At 35.4% G+C, this 19335-nt stretch overlaps 2 protein-coding genes across 2 annotated transcripts; one reads left to right on the top strand and one right to left on the bottom strand.

The window, feature by feature from the left end:
- Positions 1 to 3362: 3362 nt before the first annotated feature.
- Positions 3363 to 4212, top strand: LOC129801606 (von Hippel-Lindau-like protein). The gene has a single exon (XM_055846828.1). The coding sequence runs from the start codon at positions 3576 to 3578 to the stop codon at positions 4056 to 4058; it is 483 nt and encodes a 160-aa protein (XP_055702803.1). The 5' UTR covers positions 3363 to 3575; the 3' UTR covers positions 4059 to 4212.
- LOC129801487 (WD repeat-containing protein 48 homolog) lies at positions 4088 to 19207 on the bottom strand. Its single transcript, XM_055846594.1, has 6 exons — positions 19002 to 19207; positions 18543 to 18860; positions 18024 to 18468; positions 10183 to 11108; positions 9918 to 10112; positions 4088 to 4378 (listed from the first exon to the last, which is right to left on the bottom strand). Exons 1-6 carry the CDS (start codon positions 19044 to 19046, stop codon positions 4280 to 4282), a joined length of 2028 nt encoding a protein of 675 aa, XP_055702569.1. The 5' UTR covers positions 19047 to 19207; the 3' UTR covers positions 4088 to 4279.
- Positions 19208 to 19335: the final 128 nt, after the last annotated feature.

Below are 19335 nucleotides of genomic sequence, written 5' to 3'. Positions count from 1 at the left end.
GACCAATTTTAATAAATTCGACGGGATGTCGAATTTTCCGTTCGCCATTTTGAGCAAAAATTTTGCATGACCTTCCGCGAAGCAAGAAAACAATAACAAAATGTATTTTCATCTCGGTCGGACTATTTTTCCCAAGTAATTGAAGGATTAAAGTTACTAAAAATCCATTCCCGACAGCAATTCGAGCATCAGTTGCCCAGGAATAAATGATCTAAAATCACTCAATTTGCGTATGATGTATAATACAATGGTAAGGAAGGAATGGGATAATAACTTAATGATCAAATTTGCAAGTTTGCTGACCGAATTTCATTTTTTACTCTTCACTTAACTAAATTCCTACTGACATTTTACTCTTCGCAACTATTTACCAATTAGCGTAATTTAATTAACCCTGACATATTTTAAGGCATTATTTAGAGATTTTTTAAAATAAAAATCTTGTAAATATAACGTTAAAATAAAAACAAAATCATATTAAATTAGATTAAATATTTATATAGGTTTTATGCAGAGAATGCATATCAGTGGTATGACTAAATTATTTGAATTCAAATTTAATCATATTTCTTTATTTATTTCTTTAGGTAAAAGGAGAAAAAGATAATCTACAAGACCCTAAGACTGCTAGGCGAAGAAAAATCAGGTTGCGGTCTACAGCCCATGAGCATATAAATTTCTGAGGAGCAGCGTGATACAATTTTGATAGCAGAACTATACGTGGATGTTACAACTAATTTCAAAATCATTTCTCTGCTACTTCCTAACAACTGCAAAAGCGGAAGCTCATTTTTTTTATATATATAGAAAATATCGCTCCTTGGAAATTACAGGGGGTCAACTCACTTTTTTGCGATTTTGAGATTCTAATGCACTTAGAAAGACAATTTAATAAATTTTCAGATGATATAAGTCATTAAATTTCGTTATTAGAAAAGTTTTTCAAAATTTTAATCTTTTTGATTACTTACATAATTTTGTTTGAAGTAAAGGGGCACAAAATATGTTCATCGTTCAAGTTTTTGTGAAACAGGGGACTAAATCAAGCAAGTCGATCCCTTGTCATTCTAATTTCAGCAAAATTTGCTCATTATTTAGAACGACAAGGAGCTAACTCATTAATAAACATATTTTGAAAGGTAAAAATATAAAAGTTTCGATGTTTATATTAGTGCTCATACAAATCGACGGTTCCATTCCATACTATTCTATCTCAGAATGACAACATTTCAGGAGAGCCATTTGAAGTTGGCGATTTCCTATGCTGCCCGTGTAAATTTTTTCGAAAAAAATGAATATCTCGTTACCCGAACGCCGGATGACCACCAAATTTTCACCAGTTGTAGATCTCGGTCCCAGGAACAACATATCTCTCGGAGTAATATAATTCTAAGTCGACTTAGAATAGTATGGAATGGAGCCGTCGAAATAGAAAAGAAATATTTTGTTTTTGTTCAGTCATTAAATTGAGATACTGATTTGCACAAAGTTAAATCTTTCATGCTGTCTCTTGAAAAATGGCCGAAAATTAGTTGGCCCCTTGTAATTTCCAAGGAGCGATATATATAAAATTTAAGGGGCTAACTGGGCCAACTCATTCTGAGCAATAAATCAGGAGACAACACAAAAGATTAAATTTGTTTTAAATAAATTATTTTAATTTAATGTCTGAAGAAAAACTCTATTTTTTTTACTCGCCTATGAAAACATTGATATTTTTACCTTGCAAAAAGCTTTTTCTTTTTGAGTTGGCTCCATATAAATATTTTTAAATGATGGGCAAATCTTGTTAGAATAAAAATGACAAACTTGTTTTTTTTCTAAAATTTAATAAAAACTTTTTCATGCTTTGTTCATTAATAAAATGAAGTCCTACAGAATGCGGAGCTGTATGCTTTGATTTCGTTGCTTTAATCCTTCCAGTATTGACTGAAATTCATTTGAGAGGCGAAGAATGATCATATAGCTTTTATTTAATTTTTCGATAACAAACAATTTATTTTAAACACATTTATTTCTCTATACTCTGTAAACTATTTAGTTTTCTTCACAGTTTAGGACACATTCAATTTAAAGGTGATGTGATTTGTGGAGTTACGGGTTCATAGGGGAAAAGGTCATTTAGGATTAGTTATATTTTAACTGAAGACAGACTAGAGGAGATCCTGAGAACATTACAACAAGCAAGACGCGCCAAGTATGAATATTTCCCCAACTTGCCACTAGATGTAGACAGTGGTGGGAATTTATTTTTCTCGCCACCAGGGGTTTCCAATCGATCTTGAACCAATGTTTTTAAATACAGTAGAGTCTCCTAAATTCGAACGCTCGGAGGGTATTTTTGACATTTCTCACCTCCCAAATTCGAACGATTTTTTCAAAACTAAGGTAATTTGTGTGAGATTAAATTGTACTTTGAATCAAATTCCAATACTTTCTCGCAAGTTTTAGTGGTAACATACTTCATTTTCATTTTACACGACCATAATGTATGTAAACATTCAGGAAGAAGCACATAAATATGATTTTCGTTCACCAAGAATACGAACTTTCTAACATAACCTCACAATTGACATTTTGAATCCAAACGGCGTTCGAATTTGAGAGATTCAGATTTGAGAGACTCTACTGTAGAATTGGTATACACTCGACTCTTCGTTATCCGGCTGATGGGAGGACAAAATGACATTTAGGTTTTTTGAATGATCAACGGGTTTTCTATTTTGTGCTGTGTGAATTTATTTTCTGTCTGACAAAGGACAAGAGAATTTTCTTCATGGTATGCTTATGTTTCATTTTTTATGACAATTATGTATCTAAAATTTCGATACAATTATAATAATACTTGATTCACTCTGGAGAAACTTCATGTTTAGTAAAAAAAAAAATTTGAATACATCAACCGCCAGTGTTTGGCAGCTGTCACCCGGATAACGAAGAGCTGAGTGTACATAGATAGTGAGTGATGCGTATGGGGAATGATATCGAAACAATTTTGACAAATGATGCGTGACCAGCCGGGTCTTTTGGCAGCGTGGGAAAATGTTTGTGAAAATTTTATGTGGCTATATGGACCCGAGTGAGTCCGACAGCCTTACATAAAACAGAAGAAGAAGAAGAAGAAAATTTTATGGAATTAAGATAGCTATTATCGAATCCTTTCGTTTGATGTAAAATATTAGGAAATTGAAGTTAAATTAATTGATTTATTAGCAAATGCAAATCTCAGCTTTAAATCGCTCTCCTGTAAAGTTGGCCATTCGCGAGTTGTTCGGGTCTTATTCTGAGTGATCGCAATGTACTTCCCCACCTCTTATATTAAAAGCTTCTTAAAAGACTTACCCCCACCACTTTTCTATGTTTCAACATTGTGTTTACAATCCAAACGTCAGAGAGTGTTTCAGGATGTTCAGGTAAAAATGCCTCCTCCTGGAAAAGGATTTAAAGTCGACTGTGGCTGATTGATTATTCATTCTGTGCCTGTCCTCTGAGAGTGTAAGAAGTCCTCTCTGACTATACAGTGAAAAATCACTTGTACCCCAGTCTTCAGCAAGTGAAAAAGCTCATAGTGAAAGATGTCTGATTTGCCAGAGTTGCGCTCCAAGGAATCCACTCATCGTGCATTTGTGCTCTTCCACAACACTACTCGGCGTCAAGTGGAGCTCTTTTGGATGGATTACCAGGGAAAGCCAGTGTCTTACGGAATCTTGCAGGCTGATGAAAAGCGAAAGATCGACACCTTTTGCACACATCCCTGGAGCTTCGTGGATCCCATCACGCAGGAAAAGCTCATGGTGGATGGCAAATTGATCTACTACCCCACAGTGTGGTATGAAGGTGCCATAGATCTGGTGAAGATGACAATCAGACGCAAGGTGGCCAGAATTCACCATGGTGTTCGCACTCTCAAAGAAATTGCATTGGAAATGGTTGCTATGCAGCTACCCGACGTCTACCAAGCCCAGGATCTGGAACTACCCCAGGATCTCGTTCAGGAAGTTCAACGTGTCCACAAGGAACTCTTCCAGCGCATCAAGCCAGTCGCTGCTAGCCAGTGAGACCATCCAGACTCACAAAACAATTTGTATATATCATTAAGTTCTTGTATATAGTTCTTTATCATTCTCTCACAATTCTATTCAATTTTTAAATGTTTCTCGCCATTTTTCTATAAGATTACAATAAAATGACAATCTTTTCCACATGTGAATATTTCTGTGTTTTGGATTTTTTTTTCTCTCCTTTTTATAACTGCCGTTGGGGTTCATTGAGTGGCCGTTCAGGTGAAAGGCTTCGTTTTGTAGTGGAAGGTCAAATCGGCCGATTGCTTCCAGATTAAGTGTCTCACCGTCCTCAAATCCATATTGGGATCCAGAACCTTTAAGACAAAGTCATTAGAAAAATAATTATCATTCGGCTCTTTTTTCCAAGGAGGTTTCTTGTCTTTAGGATTCAGGCGATTCAAGGTATTCAGGTACCAAGACATTAATCCGATTTAATTGCACAAAATTTGTTCTAGGCTTTGCTCATTTAACTGATTTTAATGATTTGGAAGTCAAATCTTTTGTTGCAAAGTTTGCCCCTAAACTAATATATCAGCACTGAAGAAATTGACTTGTGAGAGCTATTTTTAAAACATGCATTATTTGCTAAAAAATTTTTTAAAAAATGTATACACTGAGAGAAATCCGAAAAAATTAAAATAACATTCCAGAAATGTTAATTTTACTCTGCAATATTGATCCGAAATCAGTGTAAATATTACCCTTTTTAGGTGTATTGGGGGTTAAAATTACCCTTTTTCATGTTAATTTTACCCTTAAAAAGGTGTAAAATTAACATTAAAAAACGTTGATATATTTTTAGACCTAAAAAGTGTTAAAGTTCTGAGGAAAAAAATTAATCGCACCCTCTTTTTTCTCAGTGAACGTTTAATGAAATAGAATGGATCAACCAAATTAGACAACTAACTTCTGGCAATTTAAAATTAGTTCAGAGAATTTTAATTCAGAGGGAAGTGGTGCATCTTTGAAATAGGACTTTTTCTTTTAATTTTAGATAGAACTGGACCTTACTGTGATTAATTTGGCTCTACAATCCAGTTGTGAAGCTAAATTACTTTATGATAAGGCACATTTCATTTTAAAGAGATGGCAAAGCATCCCAGCTTTGCGGGCACTCGAACTCACGAGATAGAGCTCACCGTGAATTAGCTTTTTGCATAATCTTTTGGAATCACTGATTAACTAGAGATCAAATTGATTAATAAACCACAAAAGCATTTGAAAATCAAAAAATCGGTACTTAACCGATTCATTACCGATGCAACCGGGTTCTAATTTGCAATACTTTTCTAAAAAGTCCAAATTTAACCAAAAAGAAAAATGAGCCTTCCAAAATATTTGACCTTTGACCTTCAATACAGTAGACTCTCTCTCAATCGGGAATATGGGGCAAAATGTCATCCGGTTTAGCGATAGAATTAAGCGTCAAAGCCTTTGTAAATTCCACAAAAAACGCTCAATTATAAAGAATCACGATAAAATAGGAAGAATTACAGCGAATTTGAGCAAATTAGCTTCATAATTAAACGTGAAAATTGTCAACAAAATTTGGCGCCCGATTGAAAAAAAGCCGATTGAGTGAGAGTCTACTGTAATTCAAAATGGCGAATTTTCCGGTCATAGGTAAATTTGGGCAAAATATTCGCCTGGACTAGCTCTAAAACATATCCAAAAATCATTGAAAAAGCTTGGGTCAATTTTGAGAAAAATTGAAAAAAAACATTATTTTTAGGGAATATTAATTATTGGGGATGTAAAATTATTCAAAAATCGGTATTTAACCGGTTCATTACCGATGAAGACCGATGCAGCCGGGTTCGAAATTGCAATACTTTTCCAAGAAATCCAAATTTAACCAAATCGGTTGAAAAATGGACCCTCCAAGGTGGTTGACCTTTGACCTTCAATAATTCAAAATGGAGAATTTTCCGGTCATAGATATGTTTGGCCGAAATGTTCGCCTGGACTAGCTCTAAAACATATCCAAAAATCATTGAAAAAGTTTGGGCCAATTTTTTGCAAAATTGGAAAAAACTCATTTTTGACCTGTTTGGGGAGGGGGGAAAAGTAAAGAGGTTGGGTACGAGATAATGTCATTTGATGAGGGGTCATCGAAGACCGGAAGGCGATATCTCTTACCGTTTAATCTCCAGAACAGTGAGAAGTTTTTAAAAAAGTCGATTATATAACTGCTCTCTCTTTGAGTTCGTGCAGTAAAATAGGAGAATAAAGTCCTATTTTAAAGGTATCCCAATTCAAAGATGCCCTACTATTGCCTGCGCAAGAAATTTGAACAATTATGATCATTATTTGTTTTAATTCGTTTAATAACAAAAAACTCTAAAACAGGACCTCTTTTGACGCCTTACTCTTTCAGGTTCCTTTGGGACTTTGGACACCCAAAGGAAAATATGGATACTCTAAGGTAGACCAAAGACAAAGTGTGACCCACCGATGGAAAGCTCTTGACCTCAGGTAAAACATACTAAAATTTCATCAAAATTGAAAATGGAAATTAGAGTAAGTGTGCCAAATTTCGGCATAGTTACATGCAAACGCCAAATTCTTAAGTTTGAAGTGTAATATTTTTAATACAAATTGATTATTTATTCCTTCTTCTTAAGGAGCGTTGCTTGGGACCTTATAGACAGTTTATCGTCTTTATTTACTCTAAAATCATGCTTAATACATTTTAAAATGAATAAAAATGTAGACATAACTTTGGTACCCTATTTCGGCCACCTTTATTCTCATAGTTCCTTGCCCTTCGGGAATTCTTCCAATTACTTTTTCACGTCATCTCGTTTGTCGAAGCGACATTTTTTTAAAATTTCTTTGCATTGTAAAATCTCTAGAGTATGTAAAAACTAAAAATTCATGAAAATTTGATGAACAAAAACTGTGGCCGGAGTTGCACGCTGTCCGGAATTTTGCACACCTTACCTTAGATATTGAAATTTCGAAAATCGATTTTTCAATTAATAGTATACCTTCAATTAAAGGGGGAGTGTCATTTATAAGGTCAAAAGTGATCTACATATTGTTTATTATTTAAATCGATAGATAAACTATCTATAAGAATATTCTATTAAAATTTTAGAACTCTATTCGAAGAATTTCCGAATATATACATAGAAGAAAGCAAAGGAGCGCCTAGCAGATTTGCAAATGTACGGGAGAACATCTAAAACTAAAATTTTGAAGCTCGTTTGATCTACTTCTCATTTTTTTCAATTTCTTCGAATTTACGGGAAAGACTTAAAAAAAAATGGTCAGATCGAACCACAAAAGCTGCAATTTTAAAGAATCTCAGTGTCTCAGCTAAAAAAAACTTTTGTTCTTCGCTCATGTGAAACAGTGAGGAAGTCTCAAAATATCAATTTTTGTTAGATTTCGAATTACCCCATTGTACCCTAATACGGACGTCAGACCTAAGTCTTAGCCATATCGCTTAACTGCTCTACTTTTTATCAATCACGATTTTTTGGAAAAATTTAACTCAGGACTGAATTATTAAAGATGAATGACGTATTAGAGGCTCTCGAAAAGCAATAGAATTGCTCGCTATTTAGGTTTGTGAGACCTTCGGGAACTGGGCTAAACTTCTAGCCTGAAGACCGCTCAATTATCGGACACTGAGTTTATCGAAGTTCTTTGCCCTTCAGGAACTCTTGCAAGATTTTTTCCGCAACATCTCGTTCGCAGATTCGACACTCTTTTATTTCTGTTGAATAATTTATGAAAGTTGTAGAAAGAAAAAGTGCCTGATATTCTTAGCTGTCCGATTAAATAATCCACTTTTTTCAACTTGTGACACGACTAGAGACACAATGGTCAGAGACGTCAGAGATATAAACTTTCGGTTTTCGATGACCCCCCTCCTCCCAATGTAGACATTATCTAGGACAGTCTTTTTTCTTCCCCCTTCTTCTCGTCCAAAACCTTTTTTTTGGTTTATTTCGAAAACGGCTACTAGTTTTTTTTAATTTTCGAATATGTTTTGGAGGTAGTTCAAGTGAATATTTCATCCTTAGACACCTATACTGACGGCTCCATTCCATACTATTCTATGTCGACTTAGAATTATATTACTCTTGAGAGATATGTTGTTTCTGGGACCAAGATCTACAATCTACAACTGGTGAAAGTTTGGTTTCCATCTGGCGTTCAGGTAACGAGATATTCAATTTTTCGATTTAAAAAAAAATACACGGGCAACGAAGGAAAATGCTAACTTCAAATGGCTCTCCTGAAAAATTGCAATTCTGAGAAGGAATCATGGAAAGGCACCGTCGATATGTTCGATAAACATTTCGATATCGAATTTTTGATGGTCAAAGTTTAACCACTTTGAAGGGCCTATTTTTCAAGCGATTTGCTTAAATTTGGATTCTTTTTTTAAAAGATCTGCTTCGAACCTGATGAGTAATGAATCGGTAATGTACCCGTAAATGATGTACCTTTCTTGGATTAACTTTTTTATACGATATTCAATTAAATTACTCCTGCGGTGTATTTTGGGAAATATTCGGAGTGATTTATAAGTCGGTTAAAATCGGTTGTGAACCGGTAATGAACCGGTTATAAACCGATAAGTAATTCTTGTCCGAAAATCAATTTTATTACTTTTAAAACTATTTTGAGGGACTTTGAGTTATTTATAAATCGGTTCAAATCGGTTGAGAACCGATAAATGGTAAATTATGCGAGAGTAATTTTGAGGTATAGCATCTAAGTCACGAGTTCGAGCATTTCTGGGACGCTTTGCCACCCCTTGTTTTATGAATTAATTTTTTGCAAAATTTATGAATTAATTTAGTTGATAGTAAACGCAAAAGCATGCAAAAAGATAATACACGCAGAGCTCTTTCTCATAAATTCGAGCACTCCGCATAGCTAGGACGCTTTGCAGTCTCTTTTAGTCCATAGGTGTTCTAAAAATAATTAGCATGATTGATTTGATTAGCATGATCAAGTCCTCTCACTAAAAATCACAATAAATACCAGAAAGTAATGAAAAAGAAACAAAGTTTTCTTAAAAATAAAAAAAATCAAAAAATTCGATGTCGCAAAATCGCGTTTTTGCTTTAAAAATTTGAATTACATTTACTTAATCTTATCTAATTAGACCAAAAATGTCAAATGGGTTTTATAAACAATTTTTTCACACAAAAACATATAATGCATTACTTTTTATTAAATGCGTACACTGAGAGAAATCCGAAAAAGTTAAAATAACATTCCGGAAATGTTTATTTTACCCTGCAGTATTGATCCGAAATCGGTGTAAAAATTACCCTTTTTAGGTGTATTAGGGGTTAAATTAACCCTTTTTCATGTTAATTTTACCCTTAAAAAGGTGTAAAATTAACATTAAAAAAAATGTTGATATATTTTTAGACCTAAAAAGTGTTAAAGTTATGAAGATAAAAAGTTAATCGCATCCCTGTTTTTTCTCAGTTTAGAATCATTTTTCAAAGTATGCGCTCATACACTGAGAAAAAAAAAGAGGGGTGCGATTAACTTTTTTCCTCAGAAATTTAACACTTTAGATGTAAAAATATATCAACATTTTTTAATGTTAATTTTACACCTTTTTAACATTTCCGGAATGTTATTTTAACTTTTTCGGAACTATTTAACTTGCTTGTAATAAAACATAACTTTTAAAAACATAAAAACTTCGTTTAGTCACCGCTAGTGGCGCTGAGGTAAAAAAAAACTGCAAAGTCTACAATTTACGAATTTTAATCAGTTAATAACCAGTTTGAAGAGGGATGAGGAGCAAAAACCAGTGGGTAATCCAAAATTTCTGTTTTGCGAAGAGAAAAAAATATTTAAAAAAATACTTACGACATCGTTGCAGAGCAATTCGAGACGATCCTCTGGTGGGATCTGTGATCCCTCTGAATTGGCATCACTTTGGCTATTTTGGGATGAATTGGACGCATTGCTAATTCCCGGTGTCACTTCGGTGCCTAGCACCTTCTCCAGAACATGTTCGCAGAGTTTTCGGCACGGTATAAATTCATTGGCAATGAGACGCTCCTGGAAAATGACCAATAAAAATAATCTTCAGTAATATCCCAATCCCATTCCCTCTAAAAATCTCTTTTACCTTTTTCATGCGATCCTGTTTCACCATGAGCGGATGGGGAAGGAGATAGAAAGGGATTTTGATGAATTTGGGCATATTGCGCTCAATGACGACATCAGTGACCCAAGAGGGAACAGTCTCATGGAGCAGAGCACTCTCACTCTCTCCAGCAGCATCTCTCACCAAAAGCCGACATACTGTCCTTCCACCAACTTCACTGAAGATAAGTGGCGTATGTTTGGGTACTGAAAAATACCCATTTCCCCCCTTAATCTCATTATCCAACTCCGATGCCGGTGCACTATGTGGCGGTGTCCAGGATTCCAAAAGTGCCTGAAGCAATAAACTCCCATAATTCACCTTCATCTCCGATCCAGCCTCAACATGTTCCGGCAATCCCGATTCTGCTGCAACCCAAGCTGCAAAACAATCCACCTCATCTTGCCCCAAAACAATTGTCGGCATGCCCGTCTTGAGGTCCACAGTAAACCAATTGGGAATATAAATACGCTGATTGCGCCTATTTAGTTCCTCATTAAAGTCCACCTGTCCCAAATCTTCCACCTTTGTCACCTTCAGCACATCATACAGTGCCACATTCTGTTCTGTGTCACGCGTGAGGATGTGCCGTTTATCATTGAGCACAGCATACTTCTTAACCGCTGCCCCACCACGAATACAAGCCATCTCAGTGGAACGGCTTGGAGGAGTGCCACCATTCGTGAGGGTCTGCGAATCACTATTGGCATTCGTGTGACCAGAGTACTTGTCCGTGTGCGGACGCGGAAGGCGCCAACATCGAATGTCCGAGTTCCATGTGGTCGTCCACACGCCCGTTTGATCGACATTGTAGCAAAGACTGAGTACGGGGGCGCGCTCTTCGCACACCAAAACACTATTGCTGGGATTTCTCAGTTCCGTCATGAACACCTTTCTGTCGCGACTCCCTGCAACAATCACATTATTTTTTTTGCAAGAAATCTTTACGTTAAGAACCTAATTAAGCTTCATAGATTTATTTTACTTTGAAAAATTGATCACTAATTTTATATCAATTCAATTCAATTATACTTGATTCCGTCTGCCGCCGCCTTAACACGACCGATCTTATCTGGTAAACCGCAGAAACCACTGAATCATAAATCGTATATATCGTTGTGTGAGGAAGGGGCAACAGGAGCAAGCATATCGAGGGATTAGGGTGAAGTATAAGTACCTTTGGCCACTTTTAGATTTTACCCTCTTGCAACTACAGTAATATTTGTCCAACTTGAACGAAATTTTGCATAGAAGTACTTTGACTCACTGTCTCTCTGTATATTTAATAAATTTTCTAAAATTTTTGGCTATCTTACTGAAAATACATATTTTTCTCAAATTGTAAATGTTTCAGTATTTTTGGCCACTTGTATAACACTTTTGGCCATTTATTTCAGCACTTTTGGCCAATTTTTCTAAAATGAATTTTTATTAAATAGGGGAAAGGCTCATAATTTTGTCCAGTTTCTTATTTTGGACACTTTGAGGATGAAATTGGACACTAAAAATAAATTGATTAAAATTATGGATTTTATTCCAATATTTGATGAATGATGATATCTATCTAAATATTTGTTCTTTTTGGAAGATTTTAATACTAAATACGTTAAATTTTGAATATGATTTGAGTTGAAATTGCTTTGATGAAAATTCAGTGTGAGCAATTGCTTACGAGAAATATATAAATTGAGTGCTGAAAATAAATATATATAAACATGCTGAAAATAAATTGCCATACAGCTGACTAGATTAGCTTGGCAATCTTGCTCTCTCTTTTTGACTGGCCTATCCCCAATGAAATGTAAAACATATTGTAAAATCCTTAACATACAACCAGAGAAAGGACATTTCCACCGTTTAGTCCTGGAGGTTGGAATCAACGCTAAGACGGCGGTGGCCGCATGGGGGTGGGTAAGATCAAGAATGAGATGAAATAAATTCAATTCAATTCAATTCAATATGACAGAACTTCGTGTTTACTTCAGTCGTATTTAGCTTTGGTGAAGTACTAACCCAAGATGTTTCAAGTATAAGGTGGGCCAAATCGAACTGCCAGTGACGTAGATACTTTTACCCGACTGGTACAGTGTTGACAACTCAGATTTGTCAAACATTTGTGTGAATATTTCTGGATGATATTGGTGTCTGAGGACAAAATGTCCACCTTGGCCATGTCAAAAACATATCCAAAAATGGAAAGGATCGATGATTTAGTTCTTGAGATATTCCCAAAAGAGTGGTTTCTGGAGGAGAAGGAGTGGGAGAAGGCAATTGCATGTGTTATTTCGATTCCTTAGATTGACTTTAGGGGGGTACTCAGAACAATCAAGGTCGCTAACTTTGTCTCTTTAGTCAGAAAATTGATCAGAAGAAATTCTGCTCTTCTGAACGGATTATTAGCATATGCAAGAAGAAGAGGTCGGGCGTATTTGAGATGTATGGATGAAATGTCCGCTAGGACACTCTCTAAAACATATCCAAAAATGAAATGTATCGATGGTCTGGTTCTTGAGATATTCCTAAAAAAGTGGTTTCTGGAGGGGAAGGATAGACGTGGGGATGAAATTGAAGTGACATTTGGATTCCTTGGATCAACTTATGGGGGGATACTCAGAAACATTCCAAGTCGATATCTTCATCAGTTTGTCCAGAAAAGGAGATAGAAGGATTTCTGTAATTTTTTCCTTTGTGTTTAACATTTCAAAATTCTTGCAAAAGTCGATGAATATAAAAAAGTGTGATGTCCAAAAAAAAGTTTCTTCCACAAATTATACCCTTTGAGTTTCTCTAACAAATAGTCCATGTGTTAGAATCGTGGGTCACTCCTGGTCACAGCAGTGGATGGCCAAAAATGACGTTGCAAAAAATGTCTTCTTCGGCATAAGTGGTTCAGGATGACCATAGTTTACCCATAGCATATTGCATATACCAGATTCTAAGAGCCAATGAACCAAGCTTTCCAACAATAGTTCACTCATTCAATTAAGTTCATCAGGAGCTGAGATATACCACTTCAAACTTTCAGCCTCTTCTACTGACAGAATATATGTGCTCATCTAATATAATGCACCGCCTACGCCCAACAACTCCAGGTGCATGGAAGAAACATCCACACAGCGGAGAAGGCACTCCTGGGCGGTCTACAATGGACTTAGCAGATTCTTCCAACACGGGATATGGACATTGTAAAAATGATTACCTTATAATACAATATCTCAATACGATTAATAATACTGGGAATCATCAGAGAGAGGGAGACAGAGAATTTTTCCTACATTATTAGGGGAAGGTTTTGAAGCTTCGTATTAAAAAAGGAGTCCAAGATTTGAGATTTTTTACTGTATGCCACACAAACCGAATCAATTAGGGTAAGGGTTCATAATTTGGTCCAGTCTGCTTATAAGTATCGATGTTCCAAGTTTGAAGTGCGATATTTTCGATACTAATTGACTTTTTTTGTTACTCTCTTTTCAGAAGGGTTGTTTAGAAACTTAGCAAGCTATTTATCGTCTTTGTTTTTACTAAAATTAGTTTTAATACGTTTAAAAATGAATTGATATGTAGAGGTGAATTTGACTCTTATTTTGGACAACTTGTTTATTAATTTGTCCAACTTGGCTGTAAATTTGGACAGCTAATCCGCCTCAACAGGATGCCTATTGGTCTTTATTTCATGAACCAATCTTACCAAGTCCTCTTCCTGTTCATGTAAGGGAAACGTATAATGTCACAAGAAGCCCAGAAACTTTCTATATCATTCATTAAAGTGAGTTGACTTCGGTACTCTAAGTACGTGCGGATTCGCTCATTCCCTGGCCTTTCCGGGAGTCTTTCAAGGCATTTCTCGCTACATCTCTTTCGTAGAGATGATGCCCTTTGTTTCTCCAGGCATTTATCCAACCTAGTCATCACAAAAGCTAAAACTTCACGAAATTTCGTGAGAGAAACACCTGTCCAAAATAAGAATCATCACCTCACTGGTAAATGTCTTAAAAAATTTCCCATTTTTCGCACGAAAAATCTAATTCACAAGGCAAATCTCACTTCATGTCAAATGTACAAATCATCATTAACGTGACTCACCACAATTTTCAATGGATATTTAATAATATCACTCAAAAAACCGAAGAAACATTGTTAGTACTTCACCAAGCTAAATAAGAACTGAAGTAAACATAAAGTTCTGTCATATTTCTCGTAAGCAATTGCTCACACTAAATTTTCAACAAAGCAATTTCAACTCATATCATATTCAAAATTTAACGTATTTAATGTTAAAATCTTCCAAAAAGAACAAATATTTAGATAGAATTCATTAATTATCTAATATTAGAATAAAAATTCATCATTTTAATTAATTTATTTTTAGTGTCCAATTTCATCCTCAAAGGGTCCAAAATAAGAAACTGGACAAAATTATGAGCCTTTCCTCTAGGTGGCGTGCAATTTTTTATTGTCAAAATGAAGAATAGGGTGGAATCACCACTTCTCACCAGTGCCCTACTTTTCGCCACTTATATTGTAATCGCTATTTTTCGTGTTTTGTGAAATAAATGAGCCGCAAAGTTCTTTGTATTTTTACTGCTGCTACTTATAGAGTCGAAAAATAATAATTATTCGATTTGGATTAACGATTTTGAGCGTTTTTTAGAGTAACATTTTTAACATGTGCATCGAATCCAATATTTCTTACCAAATATACTAAGTGTCATCAAATTTTCATCAAGCAAAAGATACATTTTTGGATCAATAATTTGTCCATTGAATATTTAATTACACTTGTGAAATACATAAAATTTGTATTTAGTTAATTAATATATCATTGTATATTATTTTTATATAAAAATAAGGCATGGCGAAAAGTGGTAATATTTTGGATTTTGGAATGATTTTACCACGTGTCGCAATCTCTTTTCAATAGGCGACGCTAACTTCACTTCGCAGATTGTCAAATTGATAGTGATTTGTAAGGATCCGTGTAAGCCTTACTTTTAAACGACATTTAAGTCATGTGAAAGCTTTACAAATTTATTGCTTTCAAAATAACTAACATGTATGGTATATGAAAGTATACACTGTCATGTAAGGAATAAATAAGTCACAGTGTAAGGCTTTCTTTCAATTAACATGCAATACATATTAAAGCTTTACTATGTATTGCTTTCGTAATAATAACAAGTAAGGTAATTGAAAGGGTACACCATCATGTAAGGCTTAAGTAACGTAAGATGTAAAGCATTCTTTTAATCAACACGTAAACTATTCTAAAGCTTTACCATGTTTTGCTCTCATAAAACTTAGAAATAAGGTATATGAAAGTTTATACTGTCATATAAGGCATAAATACAACATGGTGTAAGTTTTTCTCTTCTTCTACAAATAAATCATTATGAAAGTTTTACTTTTTACTATGTATTGTATGCATATTAATCATCATGTAAGTTCTATGAAGGATACGTTATCATGTGAGACATAAGTATGCCTTACGAATGGCTTACTGGAAATTTTCACTTTAAAGATATAATTCATGCGAGCTACACCGGAGTTCTGATACAAAAGGTTCAGGTGAAATATTTTATTTCTATTCATCAGTGGGGTTTTGTTTTTAACTAAAACCTACTATTAAGATGAATGATTATGAATATGATACTTGTGATCATATTCTGAAGTGAGCTCTCTAATGAGAGTCACTTCAACTTTTTCTACGAATGCTTTTCATGAAAAGCGTTCGTCGGCCTTATATTTTAAGGCTTACTTAGGTGACAAAAAAGTAGTTATACAATGTTAAACGTCCATAAAAGATAGTTTGACGTATGACTTACAAGTTGGTCCTTTTTAGGGCTTACCTTGAATATTTTTTGCCTTCTGAAATGCTTTACATGAATGCAATTCTTATGGCTTACAAGTATTTATTACTATAATTTTACAGAATTTGCTTACAAATGCTTTACTTGTGTATTTATGTAAGGTATCCTTAAAAACCATAAAAATGCATCCAATAGCTTTCTTATGCTTTACAAGTAAGGCTTACGTAAGTGACAAAAGTGTGGTTATACCATGTTAAACCTCCATAAGCGATAGTGATTTGTAAGGCTTACATGCACTATCATGTAAGGCTTATGTAAGACATCTTTTCGCTACTGGGTTGTTTATTTTCTGCAATAGACCTATAATTTGATTTCTCAAAGAGAAATAAGGAAAAAACAGGTACATAAAATCTACTCGCCTGAGGAATTTAATGATCATAATTGCAATATTTAGAATAAAAGAAAACAAAGAAAGGTAAATGGAAAATAAGAAGAAACTATTTTAAATAATTGATGGACAATAAATGACTCTACTGTACAAAAAATTAATTGATATTAATTTCTGAGTTTGAAAAAAAAAAGATTAGGGTAAATCTCCTAATTCAAAACCATTTCCAGACGCTTTAACTTTAACAGAAGATTCAACACATTAAGTTCATATTTTTTCTGAAGATAATTACATAAATTTGCTCCTTGGCTCTTCTAGAATGTTACTGTTTAGTGAAAATTCTTTAGATATAATTTAAAAACTTCTTAAATACAAGAAAAATAGGCGAGTGTAAAATGCTGCTATTGGAAACAAATTAATCCAAATGGAGACAAGGGAAAGTTTCTAATTGGAGACAAACAGTGTAAGTGAAATCGCGACGAAAGGCTTCCAAAACCTTGTTGAGTTGCTCTTGAGTGCAGGATTTGTAATTATTCCTGGGCTTTTCTCCTTTCCCATCTAACACAATAAGAAAATCTATCCAAAAAAAAATCATATTTCCGGGGTTTCCTATTGAAGCATTTGCAGACACTTCAGGAAAACCCTTTTTGTTCACGAAATAGGTAATTATTTCATTTGAAAACTTCACGTATCGTTAACAAGAAAGATTAGCACTTAATTTAACCAAAATTAGCCAGAAATATGACATAAATGTTAAACAAAACGAATAACCAACAGTCACCCTATTGTGTTTTTCATTGGAAAACATGGTTGATCGATGAAAAATCCCATGGTGAAAAGGTACACTTTTAATTTTTCTGAGAAATTAACAAATTAAAATTTGTGAATATGAATGGATTTTCGCTTTATTTGGAGCAAAATTAACTAAATAATGAAACTGTGGTATAGAAAATATATAAATATAGTAATTTAGTACTGTATTTATCATGAAAACCAGGGGCATGACATTTCCTATGTTTCCCATATGTTTCTAGCGAGCCGAAAAAACTTTTGAGTTTACTAGCTGTTTTCTGTCATTGTAGAATGAATTAGCAATAAATATAAATACAAAATAAAAGCCAATTTAATATAGAATAGGCAACCAAAAACCCTAAATTGGCAACCTACGTAGTTTTGGAGATATATCGTAAAATGTGTACGAAAACAGGGAAAGATTTACACTAAAACCGGACGCATTTTTCACAGCTAATGTCACCCCCGTGATGAAAACAGTGAGGTTTTGAATTAGCTTAATTTGCCCTAAACATTTTTATTTCTATTAGACATATTTTTAATCTAGTATTTATAATTAATTAACGTGTTCCAATAATGCAAATTTTGCGAGAAAAAACGCGTTCCAAACATCCTCTTTTGCGTCCTATAGTGCCCCAAATCGGGGAGGTTTGGGACAAAGCGTCAAGGTAAATCTTTTATCTTCTCCAAGAAAACTCAGTTGTTTTCCAAGTTCTATCGAGTATTTTTTTATAAAATCAATATCCATAAGTATCCTATAGACCGCAAAATCTAAACATGAAAAAGTGTCCCAAACCTCCCCGGCCTCCCCTACAGAAAAATGGTGAATAACTTACCTGATATGACATGCGAGAAGGTGTCAGTGGTCAAGAGTGCCCAAACGCCCTCGGAATGTACATGGAGTGTCTGGATGCATCGCTGTTCACCCAAATTCCAGAGTTTGATGGTGCCATCTGAACTTCCAGACACCACTTCCTTTCCATCTGGTGACACCACCAGCGCCTTTACGTTCTCCGTATGCCCCTTGAGCTTCATCAGCCTGTTGCAGGTGCGTGGATCCCACACGCGCAGCGTATTCTCTGGCGAACCACTTACAATTACCGTTCCGGATTGATTCATGGCCAGGCTGTAGATGCTATCGCGACTTCCGGGCAGACTAGAAGTGGTCACGGTATTATTGCTGGCTGTAAGTGCTGTGAGGGTATTCACATCCCACAGATAGATGGCTTTATCTAGCCCAGCACTTGCCACTTGCTCGCGATCCTTGGCGTACGCCAGTGCCTACGGATCAGTCTGACATTGAAGCATCCGCGGAAGAGGAGGGAATCTGTGCTACTAATAAAATAGTACATTACCTGGACATAGTCACGGTGTGTCTTGAGTGTGGACATGCAGAAACCCCTGTGGGCATTCCACACTTTAACCGTTGTATCACAGCTCGCACTGATCAGGTGGCGTCCACCACAGCACAGAACAATATCATTCACCCAGTCATTGTGGTGTTCCATGCTCTGAATGTAGGGCTCCTGGGATGTTGTCTGAGTACTATTCCACACCCGGATGATCGCATCGCGCCCCGCTGAGTACAGTCTCCCATTCACCGGGTCCAATTGCAGGGCATTCACACCATTCCTATGACGCTTCTCCTCTGCCTCTCGGATCACAAATGACACCTGCAACCATACACAAAATCCCACTTACACTACCCACGATCACTCAGGTACAACTTTTTTGCAGCACAGAGACAGGAAAAGGCCCCAAAAAGGCTACTCCCTGGAAATTGACCCTTCACACTTAGGTTATGTCGCACTCACTTGCATTTTCTTCCGGACAACTTGGTTGTTCTTGTGTGTTAACATGGTGATTTCATGAAGTAGAGAGATGCTGGTGATGGGATCAACGCGTGATATTTACGCACAAATACTTTTTTCACGGGGAAACGGCAATTTTCCCGTCCAACACCTCATAATACAATTTGGTATAGAAATTTTCCTTTTTGCACTGGAGTGGGGGGACTTTACTGTCAATTCACTGCCAACTTCATACCGCTGGAAGATGTTTTTCCGCTAATTTTCTGCATATTTACACGAATTTATGAGATAATTTTATGAAAATTCTACTTAAATAGCATTGAAGGCATTGAATATG

This window comes from Phlebotomus papatasi, chromosome 2 (assembly GCF_024763615.1).
Source record: "Phlebotomus papatasi isolate M1 chromosome 2, Ppap_2.1, whole genome shotgun sequence".
Classification (NCBI taxonomy): Eukaryota; Metazoa; Arthropoda; class Insecta; order Diptera; family Psychodidae; genus Phlebotomus; species Phlebotomus papatasi.
Note: the sequence above shows the minus strand (reverse complement) of the source record. Positions and strands in the feature narration are given on the sequence as shown.